The sequence below is a fragment of the Amblyraja radiata genome, chromosome 31, assembly GCF_010909765.2.
Source record: "Amblyraja radiata isolate CabotCenter1 chromosome 31, sAmbRad1.1.pri, whole genome shotgun sequence".
Lineage (NCBI taxonomy): Eukaryota > Metazoa > Chordata > Chondrichthyes > Rajiformes > Rajidae > Amblyraja > Amblyraja radiata.
The window spans coordinates 30,342,389-30,367,341 of NC_045986.1; the positions used below are offsets into that span (position 1 = coordinate 30,342,389).

The 24,953-nt window shown below is 47.0% G+C and overlaps 1 protein-coding gene across 1 annotated transcript; it reads left to right on the forward strand.

Annotated features, from left to right (window-relative positions):
• Positions 1-5,544: 5,544 nt before the first annotated feature.
• On the forward strand, positions 5,545-15,412 carry dhrs3 (dehydrogenase/reductase 3; the record flags this gene model as incomplete). Its single annotated transcript, XM_033047825.1, has 5 exons — positions 5,545-5,703; positions 7,394-7,513; positions 10,523-10,761; positions 12,029-12,154; positions 14,785-15,412. Coding segments are annotated over 5 exons (729 nt in total), but the record flags the coding sequence as incomplete, so codon positions are not given.
• Positions 15,413-24,953: the final 9,541 nt, after the last annotated feature.

The window sequence follows — 24,953 nt, forward strand, 5'->3', positions numbered from 1 at the left end:
CCCCCCTCCTTTATCTTCGGTGTAAACCTGCATCTGCAGTTCCTCTTTGCACAAGTAATGATTTAAGTCTGAATTTGAACATTATATTAATTGAAGGAAAACTCATCTGGACAAAATGCCCACGTTGTGAAGGTCAAGGTTTATTGCTTTTTAAAGAAAAATAATAGTAATAATTTGCGCAGTGAGTAATATTTGTGGAGCGAGCGGGACTGACTGAGCGGCCGGTTTAAAGGGACTTTGCATCATCTACAGCTGTTGCCATCGCCCCATCAACTGGTGCCCCCATGAGAGGTTCCACCCCTGGTCTAAGGGCGTGCGGTCTGGCCTTGAATCCCTGAGACTGGGATCTTTCCCTGCACTTGGCCAAGGTGCGGGGGGCAACCTGGCTGTGTCTCGTCTCTAGACATGACATCCAAAGAAGATACAAACCTGAAGAAGGGTCTTGACCCGATATGTCGCCCATTCCTTCTCCCCAGAGATGCCGCCTGTCCCGCTGAGTTACTCCAGTTTTTTGTGCCGATCTTCAGTGTAAACCGGCATCTGCAGTTTCTTCAACATGTGGCTCTTCCCTGATGCCTCCCCCCATGTGGATTCGCTTCTCAACACTGGCCAGAAAGCCTGACCCCTGTGGGAACGTGAGGTTTTGCCTTCTCCGAGCTGGGAGGTGTCTGCTCCTTGCTTGGAGGTGGAGTGAGGAGCAGCCATAGAAATACATGGTCCTCAGTGTTCCTGGACCAGTCCAGTTTACTGTCCAGGTAAACTCCAAGGCCTTTGTACTCTTTGGTAAACTGCACATCTACACCATTGATGGGGACAGGGGTGTTCCTCTCCTCCTGAAGTCCACCACTAACTCTTTAGTCTTGTCTAGTCTTTTGCACACAATACACAATCAAGAATCTATCTATCTCTGCCTTAAAAATATCCATTGACTTGGTCTCCAATCCATATCACATTAGATATGGATATAGATTCAGCAGAAGCCTGATGTCTGCTCCTCTCCACCCCCACAAAGTATTCAATACAATCCCTATGGCTCTCTCTTCCTTCTCGCACAACATGTTCCCGATGTTGGGGGAGTCCAGAACCAGGGGCCACAGTTTAAGAATAAGGAGTAAGCCATTTAGAACGGAGACGAGGAAACACTTTTTCTCACAGAGAGTGGTGAGTCTGTGGAATTCTCTGCCTCAGATGGCGGTGGAGGCAGGTTCTCTGGATGCTTTCAAGAGAGAGCTAGATAGGGCTCTTAAAAATAGCGGAGTCAGGGGATGTGGGGAGAAGGCAGGAACGGGGTACTGATTGTGGATGATCAGCCATGATCACATTGAATGGTGGTGCTGGCTCGAAGGGCCGAATGGCCTACTCCTGCACCTATTGTCTATTGACACCATTGTCTCCCCCTCACTAGGGGTTAAGGACTGACTTTAGATTATTGTCACGTGTTGCGTGTACTTGCTCAATGAGAAGCATCTTTACATGATTACAATTGGTCCAGATGCACGATAAAGGGAATAACATCCTAGTGCAAGATAAAGTCTGATTAACAATAGTTTAAAGGTCTCCAGTGAGGAAGATGGTGGATAAAGATAGCAAGCTGCCTGGATACATGGTGGAACCGGGGGCCCTTTGGCCCACTGAGTCCAGGTGGACCAGCAATTGCCCCGTACACAACCATGAGGGACAATTTACAATTGACCTGAGATAGACACAGAGTGCTGAAGTAGCTCGGCGGGACAGGCAGCATCTTTGGATCCAGAGATGCTGCCTGTCCCGCTGAGTTACTCCAACATTCCGTGTCTATCTTCGGTTTAAACCAGCATCTGCAGCTGTTTTCTGCAACCTACAAACCTGTAGGTGGAAACCGGAGAAAACCCACGCGGTCACAGGGAGAACGTGCAAACTCCGTACAGACAGCGCCCGTAGTCAGGATCGAACCCGGGTCTCATGGCACTGTGAGGCAGCAACTCTACCGCTGCGCCACCCAAGTAGGCAGTGGAACCTGTAGGTGCACAGCTGAAGGAACAGCTTGTGGAGTCTGGAGTTGGAACAATGCTCCCTTGGCAGGGAACTGCTTCGCTTCTCGATAAATTCTCCTCTTTAATAAATATAAACAGATAGTATTTTGACTGCACTTTTTTCTGGAGATGATATTGCAGCAGGTGCCTGCTCCCTACACCCCCCTGTTGTGACCTTTAATACGGAGTGGACCCCCCCGACCCCCCGACAGACCAACCTGCAATCCACAATCATCACCTCATTTATTTTGCTTGAGCTCTGAACTTGTGGCGTTTACACAGCAGTTATTTGGCCAGCAAGGAAACAGGCCCTTCGGCCCACCGAGTCCATGCTGACCAGCGATCACCCATTCACACTAGTTCTACACTTTCACAGCCACTCCCGACACACTGGGGGGCAATTTACAGAGAGGCCGATTAACCTACAAACCCACGCGTCTTTGGGATGTGGGAGGAAACCCACGCGGTCCCAGGGAGAACGTGCAAACTCCACATAGGCAGCACCAACGATCTAGATTGAACCCGGGTCTCTGGCGCTGTGAGGCAGCAGCTCTACCCGCTGCTCCACGCAGTCGAGTACGGTCTTGACCTGCCCCTTCGCATCTCTGTCTGACCTCATCACTCTCTTTCTCTCTCTCTATACACGCTCGCTCCTTCTGTCCGTTTCCCCCCCCCTCTACCCCTCCCCCCCCCCACTCTCTACCCCCCCCCACTCTCTACCCCCCCTCCCCCTCTAACACAAAGGCTTCAGACTTTCCTCAGGAGGAGGGGCAGCAACACCTTGCAGTTTAGTCACAGCCTCGGGTTCAGCACCAGGTCACCCAGCGCTGTTGATGTCCTTAATCTTGTTTACCACGGGAGAGGAAATGTGTGTCCGGTGTGTGGGTCGGGTGAGAGGAGGTGGGGTGTGGGTGGGGGCGGTGTGTGTGGGTGGGGGTGTGTGGGTGGGGGCGGTGTGTGTGGGTGGGAGGCAGGGTGTGTGGGTGGGGGGGCAGGGGACTGGGGATTGGGTGAGAGGAGGTGGGGTGCTGAGATGTTTACAGCCCAGAGATTTACAATTTCACACCATTCACTTATCGTGGACAGTTAGATGTTTATGACAAGTTATTCACATTACGAGACCCTCCGTAAATAAACTTGAACTGATCCAAGTTGGCAACTGCTGCTGCTCTCTGGTGACTGTCAGATATCACGAGTGCTTTGTACTGTGGGTTCTGGAGATAGAGGCTTGGTGAGAGGACAAAGTACTCCAGGGGGTCTTCAGTCTGGCTGTGGAGGTGAGGGTGCTGAACTAGTAATCCAGACCCCTGCCTAAACAGCTCAGAGACCAGAGGGAGAAATCCACCAGGACAGCTCAAGCCTTCTCTCCACAGATGCTGCCTGTCCTGCTGAGTTCCTCCAGCATTTTGTGTCTATCTTCAGCTTGTAGTGCCAATTTGGCCAATAGATGGGGAGAAGGTACAAACTCCGTACAGACAGCACACGTAGTCGGGATCAACCACGAGATTCTGGCGCTGTGAGGCAGCAACTCTACCGCTGCCCAAAGTGGTTTATATCGGGGTTTTTTATCTAGTTCTCTTTAGTAAATTGCAAATGAAACCTAGCTACTGTTTCTGGGTGGCACCAGATGTCGGGGGTTACGGGGAAAGTGGTTGAGAGTGAAAGATAGATCAGCCATGATTGAATGGAGGATTAGACTTGATGGGCCGAATGGCCTACTGCTACTGCTTTGACATGAACATTGAACCTGTTTAATCTCTACCCATTGTTCAAAGCCTCTGCCTGTCCAGTATTAGAGAGTGAGGTGGGCCAGTAGAGGAGAGACTGAATGCTGTCTAACTGGTAGAGGTGTCCTCTGCTTGACCCTAACATGGTTGTGATGACTAATATCTGATCATTTAATTCCCTTCCTGCGGCATACATACACAGCTAGTTTAGTCATTGACTGGATCACTGCCAATCACACTAAATAAGGCTTTGCAACAAAGCCGTGCTTGTTCACCTCCTTCTCCGCGGATGCTGCCTGACTACGCAATGGGCACTAGCTTGCTCTTCTGGGCTATTTCCCTTCAATAATTCCTTGTATCGCGATGCCTCTTGTTCCAATTAGTGCGGTAGACACAAAAAGCTGGAGTAACTCAGTGGGACGGGCAACATCTCTGGAGAGAAGGAGTGATGTTTTGGGTGGAGACCCTTCTTCAGAAATATCACCCGAGATGTTGAGTTACTCCAGCATTTTGTGTCTTATCTTCAGCTGAATTTGGACTGTCTTTAATTAAGTAATAAAACTGGATTTCTAATTATTTAGAAGAGTTTTGCATTGAAGGGGTTAACGGGCTGAGATTGCTAACTCTGGCCCATGGACAAAAGGGAAGTTATCTCCTTGAAGAGCTCTTAGTGTTGACCATGCTGCCTCCATTCGCACTGCTTGAAGCTACATAACATTGGCCCATCTCTCCCTGCCTTATGGAGCGTTAGCCCACAATCAGCTTGGTGACTACCCAACCCCCCCCCCCCCCCCATCCATTCCTCACCCCCCCCCCCAATCCATCCCCCCCCCCCCCTATCACTTTAATCATCCATTACAAGTCCAATCGCTGCAATAGTTTAGAGAGCCTTGGATGATGATCAGACTCCTTTTAGAGTGAAGCTAACAGAGGTCCTTGGTTGGTTGAGGTTATTCCATTTATCTTGACCAGAGTGGGTGAGAGCATCTTCAGGTGTGAACGTGTGCTGCAGTTTCTGGAGGAAGGGGGTTGGAACAAAGCTAACCTCAATAAGAGAGCAGTACTGAACTATTATCTACCCCATTGATCACCCTCGGACTTTGCTGGCTTTACCTTGCACTAAATGTTATTCCATTATCATGTATCATCTATACACTGTACGATTGTAATCATGTATTGTCTTTCTGCTGACTGATTCAGACTAAATATATAAAGATTCAAGTTCTGGTATTTGTACGGTGCTGATTTACTCGTGATGAACTTTATAAAAACATTACTTTTCCTAGAAACATAAAGATTATACATGTTGAGTTTATTGCGTTGAGTTTATTGTCACGTGTACTGAGGTACAGTGAAAAGCTTTTGTTGTGCGCTAACCAGTCAGCGGAAAGACAACACATGATTACAATCGATCCGTTTATAGTGTACAGATACAGGATAAAGGGAATAACGTGAATAATGTTTAGTGCAAGGTAAAGCCCGATCAAAGATAGTCCGAGCTGAGCTTTGTGGAGGTGAATGTTGAGTTTGACACAGAAGGTTATCTAGAAACGTCCCATCTGTGTTTTCCTTTCTCCCCTGTGCTCATGGCCACCAGGGGCAGCTAGTCGAAGCCCATGCAAGGTTGTTCACATGCGCATAGGCCGTGAGAGACTGTGTGTAACGGAGCAATGGCAAGAACAATCTACAGGCAGATAGACAGAAATGGCTGGAGTAACTCAGCAGGTCAAGCAGCATCTCTGGAGGGAAGGAATGGGCGAGGCCTCGGGTCGACACCCTACTTAATGCATCCTGTTTTGTGACTGCCACCTCTTTTGCAGATCATTATCTGGGGCCGGACGGAGAAGTGCCTGAAGGAATCTTGTGAGGAGATCCGCAGCCTGGGAGTGGAGTGCCACTACTTTGTCTGTGACGTGGGGAATAAGGAGGAGGTTTATCGACAAGCTAAAGCCGTACGGGAGAAGGTGGGTCCACCCTCGAAACCACACGGACCATCCATCCCTCATCCATGCACAAGTGGGCAACTCCCAGTGGCGCAGCGGTAGAGTTGCTGCCTCACAGCGCCAGAGTCCCGGGTTTGATCCTGACTTTGGGTGCTGTTTGTACAGAGTTTGTACGTTCTCCCCGTGGCAACACAGGTGCTCTAGTTTCCTCCCACACTCCAAAGATGTACAGGTTTGTAGGTTAATTGGCTTGGTGTAAATGTACATTGTCCCTCGTGTGTGCAGCTAGTGTACATGGATCACTAGTCGGCGTGGGCTGGAGGGCCTGTTTACGCACTGTCTCTCTAAACTAAACTAAACTAAGCTCTGGCTGCTAGCAAATCTGGGATGGTAACTTCCTGACCCTAAACATCACCTATCCATCCCCATCACAAATGTTGCCTGACCCGCTGAGTTACTCCAGCACCTTATTTTGCATAATGTCACAGTTCTAATAGGAACCATTTAACAAGAGGTCCACTCTGCCTGAACTGGTGGATTTCACCCAGTTTTTAACCGTTAGAGAATTTTCCTGGACCACTCACTGTAATTAGTTTAGTTTATTGCCGAGGTACAGTGAAGAGCTTTATGTTGCACACTAACCAGCCAGGTAGTCCATGATTATAATCAAGCCGTCCACAGTGTACAGATACATGATCAAGGGAATAATGTTTAGTGCAAGGTAAGGCCAGTCCAGTCCAATCAAAGATAGTCCGAGGGTCTCCAATGAAGTGGATAGTGTTCTCTAGTTGTGGTAGAATCGTTGAGTTGCCTGGCACAGTGTAGCTGCTATGATTTCCCCTCCCACAAAATATTTAAAGCAACTTTTAACCGATGCCCCACGATACTTCCTCTCTCTGGTAGCAAGTGACCCACTGGGGATTCCATCCCATCACACAAACCAACCTGCCTCCCACTGACTCCATCTACACCTCACGCTGCCTCGGCAAGGCCAGCAGCATCATCAAGGACCAGTCTCACCCCGGCCACTCCCTCTTCTCCCCTCTCCCATCGGGCAAGAGGTACAGAAGTGTGAAAACCAACGCACACCTCCAGATTCAGGGACAGTTTCTTCCCAGCTGTTATCAGGCAACTGAACCATCCTATCACAACTAGAGAGCGGGGCTGAACTACTATCTACCTCTTTGCTGACCCTCTGACTATCTTTGACTGGACTCTGCTGGCTTTACCTTGCACTAAACGTTATTCCCCTGTCATGTATCTGTACACTGTAAATGGATCGATTGGAATCTTGTATTGACTTTCTACTGACTGGATAGGACGGGACAAAAGCTTCTCACTGTACCTCGGTACACGTGACAATAAACTAAACTGATCTTCTGAGTGAATGTGAGCTGGACTGTGGAACAGCATCCCTCTTCCCATCAGAACTGCCCACTCCATCGACTCTTTTAAGTCGAGACTAAAAACTCATCTTTACTCTCAAGCCTCCTGATGTCCTCTGAGGGAGGGCTATATGTATGTATTTATGTATGTACTTAATCTATGAACCACTGTTGTATAATGTGTTACCTCCACCAATGTAAAGCACTTTGGCCAACGAGAGTTGTTTTTTAAATGTGCTATAGAAATAAAAGTGACTTGACCTGACTTGACCTTGTGTATTTAAACTGGGACGAGGTTTGTGACTAGTGGTTGTGTTTGTGTGCAGGTGGGAGACGTCACTATCCTGGTGAACAATGCCGCAGTGGTCCATGGGAAGACTCTCATGGACAGTGACGATGACGCTCTCCTCAAGTCCCAGCACATCAACACGCTCGGCCAGTTCTGGGTCAGTACACGCCTCTCATCATCTCCTCAATCACCACCAACACATCCAGCCCTTCTGTTCATGCCACGCAGGGCGGCACGGTAGAGTTGCTGCCTCACAGCGCCAGAGACCCGGGTTCGATCCCGACTACGGGCGCTGTCTGTACGGAGTTTGTACGTTCTCCCCGTGACCTGCGTGGGTTTTCTCCTGGTGCTCCGGTCCCCTCCCATACTCCAAAGTCGTTCAGGTTTGTAGGTTAACTGGCTTTGATAAAATTGTAAATTGCCCCCAAGTGTGTTTAGTGTTAATGTACAGGCATTGCTGGGCGGAGCGGACTCTGTGGGCTGAAGGGTCTGTTTCTGTGCTGTATCTCTGACTAAACCTTACACTGACTGACGTAGACAAAAGTGCTGGAGAAACTCAGCGGGTGCAGCAGCATCTATGGAGCGAAGGAAATAGGCAACGTTTCGGGCCGAAACCCAGAAGGGTTTCGGCCCGAAACGTTGCCTATTTCCTATAGTGGTGATTGTTCAACTCTTTGCATGGAGCGAAGGAAACGTTGCCTATTTCCTATAGTGGAGATTGTTCAACTCTTTGCATGGAGCGAAGGAAACGTTGCCTATTTCCTATAGTGGAGATTGTTCAACTCTTTGCATGGAGCGAAGGAAACGTTTGCCTATTTCCTATAGTGGAGATTGTTCAACTCTTTGCATGGAGCGAAGGAAACGTTGCCTATTTCCTATAGTGGAGATTGTTCAACTCTTTGCATGGAGCGAAGGAGGAAACGGTGCCCAGCAAGGGAGATAGTGGGAGATTGGTCATACTATATGGAGGAAGGGAAACCACGTGCTCTATTCATATAGGAGTATGTTCAACTCCTTTGCATGGAGGAGGAAACGTTGCCTATTTCCTTCGCCTTCCACATAGACGCTGCCGCACCCGCTGAGTTTCTCCAGCACTTTTGTCTACCTTCGGACTTTCCGCACCTGCTGTTCCTTCTTAACACCTTGCACTGACGTACGCAGTTCCCAAGACACACCACACTGCTCCGCGTCACACACCAACATACACGTGTGCATTAAACGACCCACAAGCAAATTGGAAGAAAGTGGTTCTATTTGACGGTTTCCTGGCCAACATTTTCTTGCCAAGGCCGGGCTGGCAGCCCATCCGTCTTCATTGCTGTATTGTGATAAGTCTTTGTTATGTTTGGCAACAAGATGGTGACCACACTTCCACATAATGTGTTTGGGTGAGACGGTCGAAAATCTGTTGAAGTGCAATATAATGTTTCTTCACTCCATTTGAAAATTCACCCCCCCGACGTTTCCAAATCCTGCAATCTGGCCAGTTTCCAACTTTAAAGTTGATGCACACAAGCTCAGCATATATTATATCCAGCATTCCGGACAATACAGCTCCTCACCCCCTCCGTGACACACACACTGGTCAACCTGAGGAGCACCTTCAGCAACAGACTGGTTCCACCAAGATGCAGCACAGAACGCCACAGGAGATCCTTCTTCCCTGTGGCTATCAAACTGTACAACTCCGCCTCCCCCTTCTGCCGTGGGGTAGACTGAGACTGAGACTGACCCCCTCCTCATTCTCTGCACATCCTCCAATCCTTTCCACTGGTCACTTTAATTTCACGTTTCATGTATTTTGTGTTTTTACGACTGTTGGCAGATCAATTTCTCTCCTGGGATAAATAAGGTTGTGTTGTATCGTTTCTCCCACCTGTGTACGTGGTACAGTCGACTCTCATGTTAGTTCAACGACACAACATGGACACACACGGGCCCTTCAGCCCACACCAACCATCGATCACCCGTTCACACTTGTACCTTATCCCACTTGCACGCCCACTCCTGACACAAGGGGCAATTTACAGAGGGCCAGTCAACTCACAGATCCGCATGTCGTTTGGGATGTGGGAGGAAACCGGAGCACCCGGAGAAAACTCCGTACAGACAGCACCTGTAGTCGGGATCGAACCCGGGTCTCTGGCGCTGTGAGGCAGCAACTCTACCGCTGCGCCACCGTGCCTTCCACAGATGTTGCTCTTTCCACTTCTGGATTAGTTTGAGTCCATTCAAGCGATGGGGTGGTATCTTATGGACGTGACTATATTTAGTTTTGCGTTCACTTTTAAAATCCACTAGAGCTGGCACACAAATCAGAACTGGAGGTAATGTGGTGAAGTTTAACACTCATCACCAAAGATTTTACCAAAAATTAGGATAGAGCATTGAACAGCAGAGCATAGCAACAGGCCCTTCGGCCCACCATATATGTGCCAACTTAAACTGCATATAGATTTACAGTGAGATAGTAAAGATGATAGGAGCCTGAGGGGGCAATGTTTTCACACAGAGGGTGTGTACGTGCAACCATTTGCCGGGGAAGTTGAGGTGTGTACAACATCGAAAACAGGTAGGTGGAGGAACGTGGGCAAAAGGCAGATAAATGGGACTACCTGAGGTTGGGCATCGTGGTTGAGTTTAGTTTACCGAGGTTACACCTGACTATAAACTAAAGCTGTTGTTGCATGCTAACCAGTCAGCAGAAAGACAATACATGATTACAATCGAGCCATCCACAGTGTACAGATACAGGATAAGGAATAATGTTTAGTGCAAGGTAAAGCCAGTAAAGTCTGGTTGAATGTTTAAGAAAGAACTGCAGTTGCTGGAAAAATCGAAGGTAGACAAAAATGCTGGAGAAACTCAGCGGGTGAAGCAGCGTCTATGGAGCAAAGGAATAGGTGACGTTTCGGGTCGAGACCCTTCTTCAGACTGATTGAAGATAGTCTGAGGGTCTCCTGTGAGGTAGATGGTAGTTCAGCACTGCTCTCTAGTTGGTGATAGGATGGTTCAGTTGCCTGATAATAGTTGGGAAGAAACTGTCCCTGAATCTGAAGGTGGTGGAGATGGGATCGATGACATTCCTGAACATGGTCTCCATCCCTTTGCGCTGCTGATGATGACGTTGTCGTCTGATGATTCTGTTGTCCTCTCGCTCCCACAGACAACAAAGGCCTTCCTGCCACGGATGCTGGAACTGCAACACGGACACATAGTGTGCATGAACTCTGTGCTGGCTCTGTCTGCCATTCCTGGCGCCATCGATTACTGCACCTCCAAATCCTCCTCCTTTGCCTTCATGGAGAGCCTGACGCTGGGGCTCCTCGACTGCCCAGGGGTCAACGCCACCACTGTTCTCCCGTTCCACACCAGCACTGAAATGTTCCACGGCATGAAGACCAGGTCAGTCTCTGGGACAATATGTGGGGTGGCACAGCGCCGGAGACCCGGGTTCGATCCCGACTACGGGCGCTGTCTGTACGGAGTTTGCACGTTCTCCCCGTGACCTGGGTGGGTTTTCTCCGGGTGCTCTGGTTTTCTCCCACTCTCCAAAGACGTACAGGTTTGTAGATTAATTGGCTTTGGTAAAATTGTAACTTATCCCACGCGTGTGTAAGATAGTGTTAGAGTACGAGGATCGTTGGTCGGTATGGACGCTGTGGGCCGAAGGGCCTGTTTCCGTGCTATATCTCTAAACTAAAACCAACAAACATTAAACTCCCAGTAGTGAGGAGGCTTCCCTAAAGCTGCTCCAACCTCATGGTCAGTGGTGGCCAGAAACAGGCCACTTCTGTCCCAGCCGACCGACATTTTATCCTTTGTTCTTAATTCCCACTGTAGATAATCCATGTGTGTTGGATGCCAATGTGAGCTTAGATGAGGGTTCCAACCTCGGGTCTTGGCTTTGAACTCTTCCCTGATCTATTCTGTGCAGGAGGGAACTGCAGATGCTGGTTTGCGCTGAAGGTAGACATAAAAAGCTGGAGTAACTCAGTGGGTCAGGCAGCATCTGTGGTGAAAATGAATTGGTGATAGTCATAGAGTGATGCAGGCCCCTCGGCCCAACTCGCCCTCACCGGCCAACAATGTCCCAGCAACTCTAGTCCCACTTGCCTACGCTAGTCTATATCCCTCCAAACCTGTCCTATCCATGTACCTGTCCAACTGTTTCTTAAACGATGGGATAGTCCCAGCCTCAACTACCTCCTCTGGCAGCTTGTTCCATACACCCACCACCCTCTGTGTGAAAAAGTTACCCCCTCGGATTGCTACTAAATCTTTTCCCCTTCACCTTGAACCTATGTCCTCTGGTCTTCTATTCCCCTACTCTGGGTAAAAGACTCTGTGCATCCACCTGGCCTATTCCACTCATGATTATGTACACCTCTATAAGATCACCCCTCATCCTCCTGCTCTCCATGGAATAGAGACCCAGCCTACTCAACCTCTCCCTATAGCTCACACCCTCTAGTCCTGACAACATCCTCGTGATGTTTCAGGTGGGGACCCTTCAGACTGATACTTCACCTAATGCTTTTCTCCAGGGATGCTGCCTGACCCGCTGAGTTACTCAAGGACTTTGTCTCTATTTTCAGTGTTGGGTTCATCTGTCTTGGGTGTACACGGTTCTATTCTGTGGCATGCTGATTTTGCTTGGATTTTGTGACAGGTTTCCAAAACTCTTCCCACCACTGAAGCCTGACACGGTGGCCCGTCGGACGGTGGAAGCAGTGCGGACCAATCAAGCCCTCCTCCTGTTGCCGTGGACAATGCACTTGCTTGTCATCATGAAAAGGTGAGCCGGGCTCGAGGTCCTGCCCCAATCAGTGCTCTCGAGGCCATCATCCCAAAGACCACTTCTCATAACTGAAGAAGGGTCTCGACCCGAAACGTCATCCATCCCTTCTCTCCAGAGATGCTGCCTGTCCCGCTGAGTTACTCCAGCTTTTTGTGTCTTATCATCTCATAACATCTAACAGCTGGGTCAAGGAGGCAAAGTGGGAGGACAAGTTCTGACTCGGCAAAGAGAAAATGTATTTGATATGTGTAGGAAGGAACTGCAGATGCTGGTTTACACCGGAGATAGACACAAAATGCTGGAGTAACTCAGCAGGACAGGCAGCATCTCTGGAGTAAAGGTATGGGTGATGTTTTGGGTTGAGACCGTTCTTCAATTAAATTAATTTAATCAAGGAATGTACTTCTGCGATAAAAGATAATTTATTTTAAAAAGCGTACTTGGGAAAGGATGCAGATAGATGAATTAAACAGGCCTCCCTTATTTAGATCTGTTCTGTGAGAAAGAAAGGCAATGTTATCTTGGGTTCCAGACCAAGGAATGACAGTATCCTTTACATGCCACCCACTGAGATGTAGCCTCTGTTCTTTCGTCACCAAGAGCCTGTGAAGGTCGCAAGTGAAATGAGTGCGATGATATTTTCTGTCAATCCTCACGATTTTGCTACAGACCAAAGCGGACCAGAGTCGCTCAGAAATTCCGCTGCCTCTGAGGAATCGGCAAAGCTTTAATTGGTGAGGAATGTGATCTGTTTGTGGTCTCTAGTTTATGCTTCACTGTTTTATGAATGGGTCAATTGATGAGTGCACTCGAATTTGAAACCGAGTATCAGAGTCCAGAGAAGGGTTCAGTCTAGATTGTGAGTTGGAGAAGGTGTTGATGGACCTTCAGTGAGGGATGCTGATGCTGCTGTCCTGAGAACTACTGCAGGGTGCAACTGGATCTGGCATGGCCATGTTTACCTCCACACACTGGTCCAGCCGCGCAGAAGAGAGAGCCTTGTGGTAAAATATCAGACCATCTGTGGAGTTGTGGCCTAATGACTGGGCGGTGAAGGGTGAGGACCATGAGGAAAGGAAGTAATAAAGGATCTGAAATAGACCACTGGAATGCCTGGAGCCAATGATCTGTTTACCACCACCTCATTCTTCAAGACCACAAACAAGGGCAGAGAGAGTTTTCCATTTATCCAACGGTTTAATCAAATGACCCATTGCCTTAAAGTACCAAGTAGAAGGTTTGTTTGATGTCTAGAAACATAGAAAATAGGTGCAGGAGTAGGCCATTCAGCCCTTCGAGCCTGCACCGCCATTCAATATAATCATGGCTGATCCTCCAACTCAGTATCCCGTACCTGCCTTCTCTCCATACCCCCTGATCCCTTTAGCTACAAGGGCCAAATCTAACTCCCTCATAAATATAGCCATTGAACTGGCCTTAACTACTTTCTGTGGCAGAGAATTCCACAGATTCACCACTCTCTGTGTAAAAAATGATTTTCTCATCTCGGTCCTAAAAGACTTCCCCCTTATCCTTAAACTGTGACCCCTTGTTCTGGACTTCCCCAACATCGGGAACAATCTTCCTGCATCTAGCCTGTCCAACCCCCTAAGAATTTTGTCAGTTTCTATAAGATCCCCCCTCAACCTTCTAAATTCTAGCGAGTACAAGCCGAGTCTATCCAGTCTTTCGTCATATGAAAGTCCTGCCATCCCAGGAATCAGTCTGGTGAACCTTCTCTGTACTCCCTCTATGGCAAGAATGTCTTTCCTCAGATTTGGAGACCAAAACTGTACGCAATACTCCAGGTGTCTAATCCTATATAAGGCTCTGGAAGCAAGGTGTGAGATGTGGAGCAGGTCTCCATCTAGTGTGGTGGCTTTACAAATCATGTCGAGGTATTGTGGACATCCAACTGGTGGATTCAAAGTGTGTAGCAGATGCTGCTTTACACTGAAGATGGATACAAAATGCTGGAGGAACTCAGCAGGATGGGCAGCATCTCTGGAAAGAAGGAATAGGTGACCTTTCTGGTCTGAAGCAGGATCACAACCTGAAATGTCGCCCATTCCTTCTGTCCAGAGATGCTGCCTCTCCCGCTGAGTTACTGACTCCAGCATTTTGTGTCTTCTGGATCCAGAGCGTGTTAGGGCAAACTCGTGAGAGGTGGCGCACTTCACAAAACTTTTACAAGGGACGGTACACAAAATTGCTGGGGAAACTCAGCGGGTGCAGCAGCATCTATGGAGCGAAGGAAATAGGCGGCGTTTCGGGCCGAAACCCTTCTACAAGGGACGGTCTGCTTTGAGAAATTGTTTAAGAAGGAACTGCAGATGCTGGAAAATCGAAGGTAGACAAAAGTGCTGGAGCAGCAGCATCTATGGAGCGAAGGAAATACGCAATGTTTCCTTCGCTCCATGCAAAGAGTTGAACAATCACCACTATAGGAAATAGGCAACGTTTCGGGACGAAACCCTTACGGGTTTCGACCCGAAACGTTGCCTATTTCCTTCGCTCCATAGATGCTGCTGCACCCGCTGAGTTTCTCCAGCACTTCTGTCTACCTCCTGCTTTGAGAAATATTGTACAAAGGGATTGTTCTGACCTTCCTTCCTCTCTGGTTGCAGCATCCTCCCCCACACAGCCTTGGAAGAGATTTATAGGTTTACCGGCAGCTATGTGTGCATGAACAGCTTCAAAGGACGGACATAAGAGGCCGGTTGGTGCACATCCATGACTCTCTCCAAGCTGGAAGATGAACTTCTCGCAATGTGTGTGGCAGGCGATGTTGGCATTTTCCTGCCGGGCCTTGCAGAACGTAAAGCTTCAGACCGTCACTGGGACCAGGCGGCCCCCAGCCCCCCTCGTGACAGGGTGAACCGTGTACTCTGACGAGACACAACAGACAGACAAGAAAACTCGTGACTTGTTTCATGTGAGAGTTAAGTGTCTTCATTCTAAATATAACCTGGGAGCGTCCAAACCCCTTCACCGGCAAAACTGCGTGGCTTCTGCATCTGCTCGTTGTGTCGACGAACCGCTGCTACGCTGATGTGATTCTTCACCGCCTGCCAATGGCTTTTTGAGCGGTTCCACTTGCCGTTGCTCTGTCTGACAACGGGGATTCCAGTGACAATTTATCCTTTTTTTTCAAAAATCATGCTGTAAATTTTAATATTTAAACTCTTAATTTGCACCTGGCCGTAAATCTCTTCAAGTTTAGTGAATGAATAAAATGGAAAATAACAAACTGGATTGGGAATCTTAACGTGCTGATTGACTCTGCACCAAGAACGGGCGTGGGGTCTCTTGGTCCTTCCAGTCATAAGGTGATACACAGAGAGTGGTGAATCTCTGGAATTCTCAGCCACAGAAGGTAGTTGAGGCCAGTTCATTGGCTATATTTAAGAGGGAGTTAGATGTGGCCCTTGTGGCTAAAGGGATCAGAGGGTATGGAGAGAAGGCAGGTACAGGATACTGAGTTGGATGATCAGCCATGATCATATTGAATGGCGGTGCAGGCTCGAAGGGCCGAATGGCCTACTCCTGCACCTAATTTCTATGTTTCTATAGCAGCAAAATTAGGCCATTCAGTCCATGAAATCTATTCTGCCGTTCAATCATGGCTGATCTATCTCTCCCTCCAACCCCATTCTCCTGCCTTCTCCCCCTGACACCTGTACTAATCAAGAATCTATCTCCACCTTAAAAATATCCATTGACTTGGCCTCCACCACCAGTCTGTGGCAATGAATTCCACAGATTCACCACCCTCTGGCTAAATAAATTCCTCCAACTCTGTTCTAAAGATGCATTCTTTTATTCTGAGGCTGTGGCCTTTAGTCCTAGATTCTCCCACTAGTGGAAACATTCTCTCCACATTCACTCTTTCCAGATTCGTGTCCTGACTCGTGTGTGATTTTATTCCATCGACTTTGTCCCCAAGCGCCTGTGCTTCAGGATATTATCTATCATCTCGAGTTTGAAGTTAGCAATTGACTTTAGATGCTGTTCCATACATCCACTACCCTTTTCATCAGAGGCTTGCCTTCTGTTTTTAGATTTTCTCCTGAATTCTCCAAGCAGGAACATTGTTTTCTCTGTCCACCTATCCAATTGCTTTTTATCTTGCAGTTCAATCAAATGACCCAAAACCTCAGTTAGACCTTTGGCATCCTGCTATGGTTCTGATAATCTTATGTTCCACTCCCCCCTTGGCAAACATCTGAAATATGTTTTAAAAACAAAGTGCTGGAGTAACTCAGCAGGTCAGGCAGCATCTGTGGGGAACATGGATAGGTGACGTTTCACAGAGTGCTGGAGTAACTCAGTGGGTCAGGCAGCATCTGTGGAGAACATAGATAGGTGACGTTTCAGGTCGGGAACCTTCTTGAGACACAACCCCAAATATCATTTATCCATGTTCTCCAGAGATGCTGCCTGACCTGCTGAGTTACTCCAGCACTTTGTTTTTGTACATCAGTATCTGCAGTTCCTTGCGTCTACATCTGAGAAAGTAACCAGGACATTGACGTTTAAACATTGTAGCTGTAATTTGAGTCCATTATGAATAAGAGGTTTGGGTCAAATTGATAATTTTGGATGGCGTGGACTTCTGATCTTTGAGAGCACCAGTCGATCCTGTGGCACGTCGCAGGCTTTTAGTCTGAAAAACTACCTTCTCTCACCACCACACGATGGACTTGCGAGTGTCTTCTGCCCAAATGTCGAAAGAGATTCAGGTAGGTACATTTTGGTGGTATGTTTGATCCCATGGGAGTGAGGATCTGGTTTTGGCACTGTTCATTTCCTTCCATACAGTACCTGTACCTACACTGAAGGAGATATATTCAGATGCTGCTGATTACTGTCCAGTTCTGACACGGACGTTGACTGTCTTCCAGCCAGCGCTTGGATTATTTCCTCACGGCATTGTACAGTAATATGTAGAAAGACTTTGACATCTTGTCTTTGCATTGACTGGATGAGATCTGCGCCTTTCTATGGAGTCTGATTTGTTGGCCATGGGGTGTGGAGGTTTGCTTTGGATTTTGTACAAAGTGCAGAGCAAGAAGGGATGGGTTTACGTGAGGTAGTTAGTGATTACAACAGCTTGTTTGTTTCCATTACTGGACTAGATAAGATTCTGACCTAGACCAGCCAAGCACTAGTTTAGTTTATTGTCATGATACGGTGACAAGTTTTTATTTGCGTGCTATTCAGTAAAAAAAAGACTGTGTACACAAATACAATCGAGCCGTCCACAAGGCAAAGATAAAGATTACAAGATTTAGTGCAAACACTGAAGTGCGATTGAAGGTGGTTCAAAGGTCTCCAATGAGGTCGATGGTCGGTCAGGACTGCAATCTCGGTGATGAAAGGACTATTCAGTTGCCTGATAACAGCTGGGAAGAAACTGACCCTGAATCTGTTTTCAAACTTCTGTATCTCTTGCCTGATGGGAGAGGGAGTGACCGGGGTGAGACTGGTCCTTGATTATGTTGCTGGCCTTGCCGAGGCAGCGTGAGGTGTAGATGGAGTCGATGGAAGGCAGGTTGGTTTGTGTGAGGGTCTGGGCTGCGTCCACAAGTCTCTGTAATTTCCCGCAGTCTTGGATGGAGATATTCCCAATACAGGCTGTGATGGATCAGGATAAGAAGTTTTCTACAAGCGCATCTGTAGAGGATGATGAAGGTTGTTGGGGGACATGCTACATTTTGCATGGAAGTAGAGGCATTGGTGGTCGCTTCTTCAACATGGGTGGTCAATAGACAATAGGTGCAGGTGTAGGCCATTCGGCCCTTTGAGCCAGCACCGCCATTCAATCTGATCATCCCCAATCAGTACCCCGTTCCTGCCTTCTCCCCATATCCCCTGCTATTTTTAAGAGCCCTATCTAGCTCTCTCTTGAAAGCATCCAGAGAACCTGCCTCCACCGCCCTCTGAGGCAGAGAATTCTACAAACTCACCACTCTCTGTGGGTCCAGGACAAGTTGCTGGTGATATTGATTCTGAGCATCTTGAAGCTTTTGACCATGTCAAATGTAGACTGGGGTGTGTACATTCTTTCACTTCCTGAAGTCGATCACCATCTTCTTTGTCTTGCTGACGTGGAGGGAGAGGTGGTTGTCTTTGCACCAGGTCGCTAGGTTCTCAATGGCAGAACTCCACATTCACCGACAACCAATAATGAATCCTAACCTGCAGCCCTTCTGTTTACCTATTCAACATGAGCCAACTGAAGGATGACACAACCCTGATTAAACCTCAAATGTAGTGTCGTTAAGAAGCTACCTGCGTTTATCTGTCATCGCAAGTGGGTGAAGAGATGGGAATGAGCATTTAAAGGGCCTGTCCCACTTACGTGTCCTTGGCACGCAAATTACCCGACCTCGCGGCCGCGTAATTTGCGTGCCAAGGACACGTAAGTGGGACAGGCCCTTAACTCTCCCATTTGCTGCAGAGTTCTGAGACTGTTTATACGTAAATATAAACTCCTGCTACACACAGTTCTGACTCTGGTGAAGTGTTTTAGCCAGGAATGTTCATGACCGTGCTGTTTAGTATTGGATTTGCCAGAGACCACACAAGCATAGTGCGTACCTGTGTGATTCTACAGGGAACCCTCAGTCCCACGCGTTGTGCACAGCTACTTTTATGCTAAAATTGAAGGATATTATCACTGAAGATTTCGATTTCAGATCATTGTTTTAAGATCAACACTTCCCACCTGGAGTTTAGAGTATTGTGTTCAGTTCTGGGCACCATGTTATGGGAAAGGTGTTGTCAAGTTGGAAAGGCTGCAGAGAATATTTACGAGGATGTTGCCGGGACCCGAGCTATAGGGAGAGGTTGAGCAGGCTCGGACTCTATTCCTTGGAGTGCAGGAGGATGAGGGGAGATCTTATAGAGGTGTATAAAATCATGAGGGGAATAGATCGGGTAGATGCACAGAGTCTCTTGCCCAGAGGACATACAGTAGGTTTAAGGTGAGGGGGGGAAAGATTTATTAGGAACATGAGGGGTAACTTTTTTACATAAAAGGGTGAGTGTATGGGAGGTGGGGGTTGAGGCCGGTACCTTCGCAATGTTTAAGAAACATTTCGACAGGTACATGGATAGGACAGGTTTAGAGGGATATGGGCCAAACACAGGCAGGTGGGATTAGTGTAAATGGGACATGTTGGGCCGAAGGGCCTGTTTCCACACTGTATCAGTCTAACCCCTTCACAAAGGTTCCTCCCGCCACCCATTTTCCCAACACTGCATCCTTCAGCCTCAGTTAGCCTGTCCTCTATGGACTGCAGGGAATTCATCTCACAAAGTACCCTGACTGCCAAAGATGACTCTCATTCTCACTGCATTGACATCGAAGAAGGGAAATGAAACAACAGGGGGGTTTTGGTATTTAATGCTCATGATATCGTGACACTGATGATGCCAGCGATAAGGAAGTTTAACCACGAGTGACTTCAGATATGATGTATATTCCAAAACTGATACATATTGGAGATTAAAAAAAAAAAACTTATATAACATTTTGTTTTGAAATTTATCAAGCCCATAAAATAATCCTGAGGATCAGAGATGAAAAATTGATAGAATATATTTATTTACAATGAAGCTCGAATGGTTTGGGACAAGGTGGGTTGGCGGAGAATTAAATTTACACAACACATGGAGGGAACAGAATGTTTGGGAGAGTCTTGGATGTGTGTGTGTTGGTTTCCTTTTGTGCTGTTACTGTTCACAAAATTAACACTCAACGGAACTGCCACAAGGCTGCTTTAAAATTATATTTTCAGTCTGGAATTTGAAAAGAGAATGGTGCTTTTTAAAACAAAAAGGATCTCAGTCTCTGTAAACTGGGTCTGTGTCGGGTCAAGCTAACTGCAAGGCCTTTGATGGGAATTGTAAGTGACAGGTAGCACTGTGGATGACTTGATAATCTGATAACCCAGGCACACAGGGCCTCTGTTGCCCACTGACCTGATACACTGATGGGACCTGGAGAGGTATATCTATGTCTCGAGCTTGGCACACTTGTTGCTTGACTCTAGAATGCCAGCCCTCGGTAACAGATCTGCCCTTTCAGGTCCCATCAATTAGTCAGGCTTAAACTGCAAATCACTCGGCTAACGTCAACTGCCTTTCTAGCAGAATAAGCAGCCGGGAGCTTTGTGTTTAAAGACAGTGTGGCTTTAGGTAGTGAGGAACTGCACATTCTGGTTTACACTGAAGTCAGACACAAAAACCTGGAGTAACTCGGCGGGTCAGGCAGCATCTCTGGAGAAAAGGAATAGGTGACGTATCGGGTGGAAGACCCCTTTGGCCACTCTATTTCAGCTCCTGGAGCATAGATACATTTGTTGTTCAGTTTTAGTTTAGAGATACAGCACGGAAATAGGCCCTTCGGCCCACCGAGTCCACTCTGACCAGCAATCCCCGCACACTAACCCTTTTCCTACACACACTAGGGACAATTTACACTTTTACAGAAGCCAATTAGCCTACATACCTGTACGTCCTTGGAGTGTGGGAGGAAACCGGAACACCCGGAGAAAACCCACGCAGGTCACGGGGAGAACATGCAAACTCTGTACAGTCAGCACCCGTAGTCAGGATCGAACCTGGGTCTCTGTGGCAGTAAGGCTACTGCTGTGTCACTGTGCCACCCACGTGTGCTCTGGAAATGTAATAAACAAATCTACCTGTGGTTTGGAGAACCAGGTAGGACAATGGACAGCCAGAATACCTGTTAAAAAATGCATCATTAACAATGTCGTGACGAGTAAAATGGTCGCCTAGTCTGAGATCAATATATAAATGCAGAATAACGAGGAACACTGGACAGCCCGATTGTAATCATGTATTGTCTTCCTGCTGACTGGGTAGCACGCAACAAAAGCTTTTCACTGTACCTCGGTACACGTGACAATAAACTCAACTGATAGACAAAAATGCTGGAGAAACTCAGCGGGTGAGGCAGCATCTCTGGAGCGAAGGAAATAGGCAACGTTTCGGGTCGAAACCCGGGTCTCTGGCGATGCAAGTCAGCAACTTTTCCACCGTGCCACCCCAAGCTATGCTTAAAGCTATTTGAAGATTTTGTTAAAAGGGTTGAAGAAAATGATGTTGATGCAATCTTGCAAGGACTAATGAATTTTGCAAAAGCTCTCTTATAGTGACAGTGCTATTCTCTGCTGGTACAGACATGATTGGGTAATCCCGCTAATCGAACAACCTGACCACTTCATAGTAAATAACTGAGGGCGATTTTGCGCATATAATTTGTACATCGCTATTGTTCACTCATTGGATGTGATAATGGAGAAATCACCTTGCTGTTTTGGGGTGTGGTTGCTGTATATTCAGTGGAAGGGTCTGTGGTCTGAGTGTACTAACTCTGGTACACAAATGACAACCTCATCAACAGACTTTGGACGAAAAAATAATCAGACATTTTCTATCTAAGCTTTGTGAAATATGATGGCTCTAGTCCAAACCACTTTCTTAAATCTGCTCTGCTATTCAAGGGTTGAGTGTAAATGCACAACTTTAGTTTGATTACAGACTTCACAAAGCAGGCAAGCCGGCACTGTTGATTGAGACAATCCTGGCCGCGAAGATAATTGGTACGTTGCACTGACAATTACCAATTGCCACTGAGTAGAAAACAGCTAAAGAATAGACCTTACTAGAAAGATTAAATAAAATAATAAATGCTTGAAACACTTGGCAGGCCAGGCAGCATCTGAAGAAAGAAAAACACACAATGTGTCAAGTCTGAAACCCTTTGTCAGTGGAAGTTCCCGCTTTGCTGCAGTTCCATTCCTCACAACCTTTCAAGATCGGCGTTTCATTATGGTCCTGGTCTTTAGTTCTCCCCATTAGCATAGTTCCACCATCGCAGCCGTGCCTTCAGTGCCATAGTTATTCCCTCTCTGATTTTGCGGTTTTAACTAACGTGTGCTGTATAACCTAGGATTCATGCCTCGCTCAATATCTGCTCGTGGAGAAACCCAGTGCAAGTTTCGTTTAGAGATACAGCGTGGAAATAGATCACAACAAGTTCCTTGCAAGTTCACCCACAATGGTGTGTCTCTGGCAATTGTCTTTAAATGTTGCCACATTCAACCAACGGCAACTTTATTAGTTATGCAATCGGTTAGTTAATGGGATTTTGTTGTGCACAATGGGTGTATCATTTGTCTGCAGATTTACTGTAATTACTGTATTTTAAAGGGTTTGAAACATATCCTGAGCACATGACATGTAGAATCCCAACAACTTTCTTTGTTATTTAATGAATTCCTGCAGATTATAGAGTGCATTGGAGTGAGCAGCATTTTATCCCTTGCTATACGATCTTTGGTTTATCCTGCTCCTGAAAAGATTGGAGGATCTACCTCTAATCTTTAGGAATGTGTTAAATAGTACAAGAGGCATTGGCTTTATACACAATCATGTGCTCAGGATATTTATTTGAAAAAGATTGAAATAGAGTGTGATTACAGTAAATGGAGGCATTGGGAAATGGTGCCTAAACATGGTGGTGCCCACATGTGTAAACATACAGGAAGAATTCCACTGTACACTTGTACATGTGACAAGTCAAGGCCCATTGAAATCAAGTAAAAGTGGGAGTCGATGTGAAACGTTCCTTCCACAGATGCTGCCTGACCTGCTAAATTCCTCTCGCAGTTTTGTATTTTAAACCTGAAACCTGCTACAAAGGCTTAAAGGCTTAATGGGTGGCAAAATGGTGGAGCTACCTCAGAGTTCCAGAGACCAAGGATTCAGTTCTGTGGCGTTTGCACACCCGCACTATGTGGGTTTACACTGGTGCTCCGGTTTCCCATGTGTGGATCGGTCGGTTAAATGGCCACTGTAAATTGTTTAGGCGAGTGATCTGTGAGGGGAGATGTGGGAAGCATAAAGGGGATTAATGTCACATTAGTATCAATGGCCGATCGATGGTCAGTTTGGACTCAGTGGGCTAAAGGTCCTGTTTCTGTGCTATATCTCTCTATGACACTTAATATTCTGTGATACTTGCAAAAATGGGCCTTGCAACAGAGTAGCTATGTAAAAATGATCTTTGTGTACAGTGTTATTTGTTGGTTCATTGTAAACAGAATGGAACATCCGATTAACAATTGTGTAGGAAGGAACTGCACATGTTGATTTACACCAAAGATAGACACAAAAAGCTGGAGTAACTCAGCGGGTCAAAGCATTTCTAAAGGGTCTCGACCCGAAATGTCACCCATTCCTTCTATCCAGAGATGTTGCCTGTCTCACTGAGTTACTCCAGCATTTTCGGTTTAGACCAGCACCTGCAGTTCCTTCCTACAACAGAAAAGGAATATGTGACGTTTTGGGTTGAGACCCTTTTTCAGAGGAAGGGTCTTGACCCGAAATGTCACCTATTCCTTTCCCCCAGGGTTGCTGTCTGACCTGCTGAGTTACTCCAGCTGTTTGTCTATATTCGAACAACAATTGCCTGAGTGTGGCTGAAGAAAGGATTCTTGTGAATGATATAAACTGTGACTGATTATATAATTCAATACTTTGTCGCATGTATCTAGGTCCAGTGAACTGCTCTGTGTTGCGTACATCTCGGTACAATCCTCCAGCAGCTCTCACCTGGGCAGTACATAAAGGTCGCCACGTTTCTGGTGCTGAGAAAGTTACATCAAGTTCAACAGGACTAAGTTGGTAGAAGTTGGTGCTTAAACCGAGTGGCAAGTGTAGGCATCATCCCAGGAGAGCTCGCTTGCACTGGCAGTGAACTCGTGTTTTCAAGAGAGAGTTAGATTTAGCTCTTAGGGCAAAAGGAATCAAGGGATATGGGGGAAAAAGCAGGAACGGGGTACTGATTTTCGATGATCAGCCATGATCATATTGAATGGCGGTGCTGGCTCGAGGGGCTGAATGACTTACCCCTGCACCTATTTTTCTGTTTCTTGTGTCCATGCTTGAGGCAGGGCTGGAGGGAGGCGACCAGGGTCTGACAGCAGCCTGTGTCCTTGCGGCCAGGGTCACTGCAAGGTTAGTCAAATAGCGGTTTAATTAAGGGAGATTGCAGCCGGCCTTGCCGTGAACCTTTCAGTTAACCCGCGCATAACCCGGGCAGGCCCAGGTGGGGAACCGACCATGGTCATCCTCAACACTCGGCATTGCCTGCCTGGCGGAAACTCAAGTTTCACACATTATCAGAGATGGGGTGGGAGGGCTGTCACTTCCAGAAGATTACCAAGGCAACTGTTTGTTTCACATGGCACTGAAAATGAATCATTTGCCTGCTCGAAGGTAGACAAAAATGCTGGAGAAAGTCAGCGAGTGAGGCAGCATCTATGGAGCGAAGGAAATAGGCAACCCTAGATAGATTAGATAGATTAAGATAGATAGATAGATAGACTGCTGAACTCTGGGAGGAGGTACCGCAGCATGAAGAGCGGGACAACCAGGTTCTGCAACAGCTTCATCCCCCAGGCCATAAGACTATTGAACTCACAATCAAACCGAGGCTAGAACTTTCTTATACATTGCCACTTTAAAAAACTTTCCTACATATCTATTTTACAGAACTATGCACATGAAGCACTTTTTATGGACACACTAAGCACTTTTACTGATCGCCTGATATAAATGTTATATTCTGCTGCTACTTTGAAGAGTCAATGCAACGAAATTTCGTTCAATGTGCACTGTGTCTATGTGTATATCTGAATGACAATTAAAGTTAATCTATCATCTATCTAATCTATCTAGGGTCAAGCAGCAACTCTGG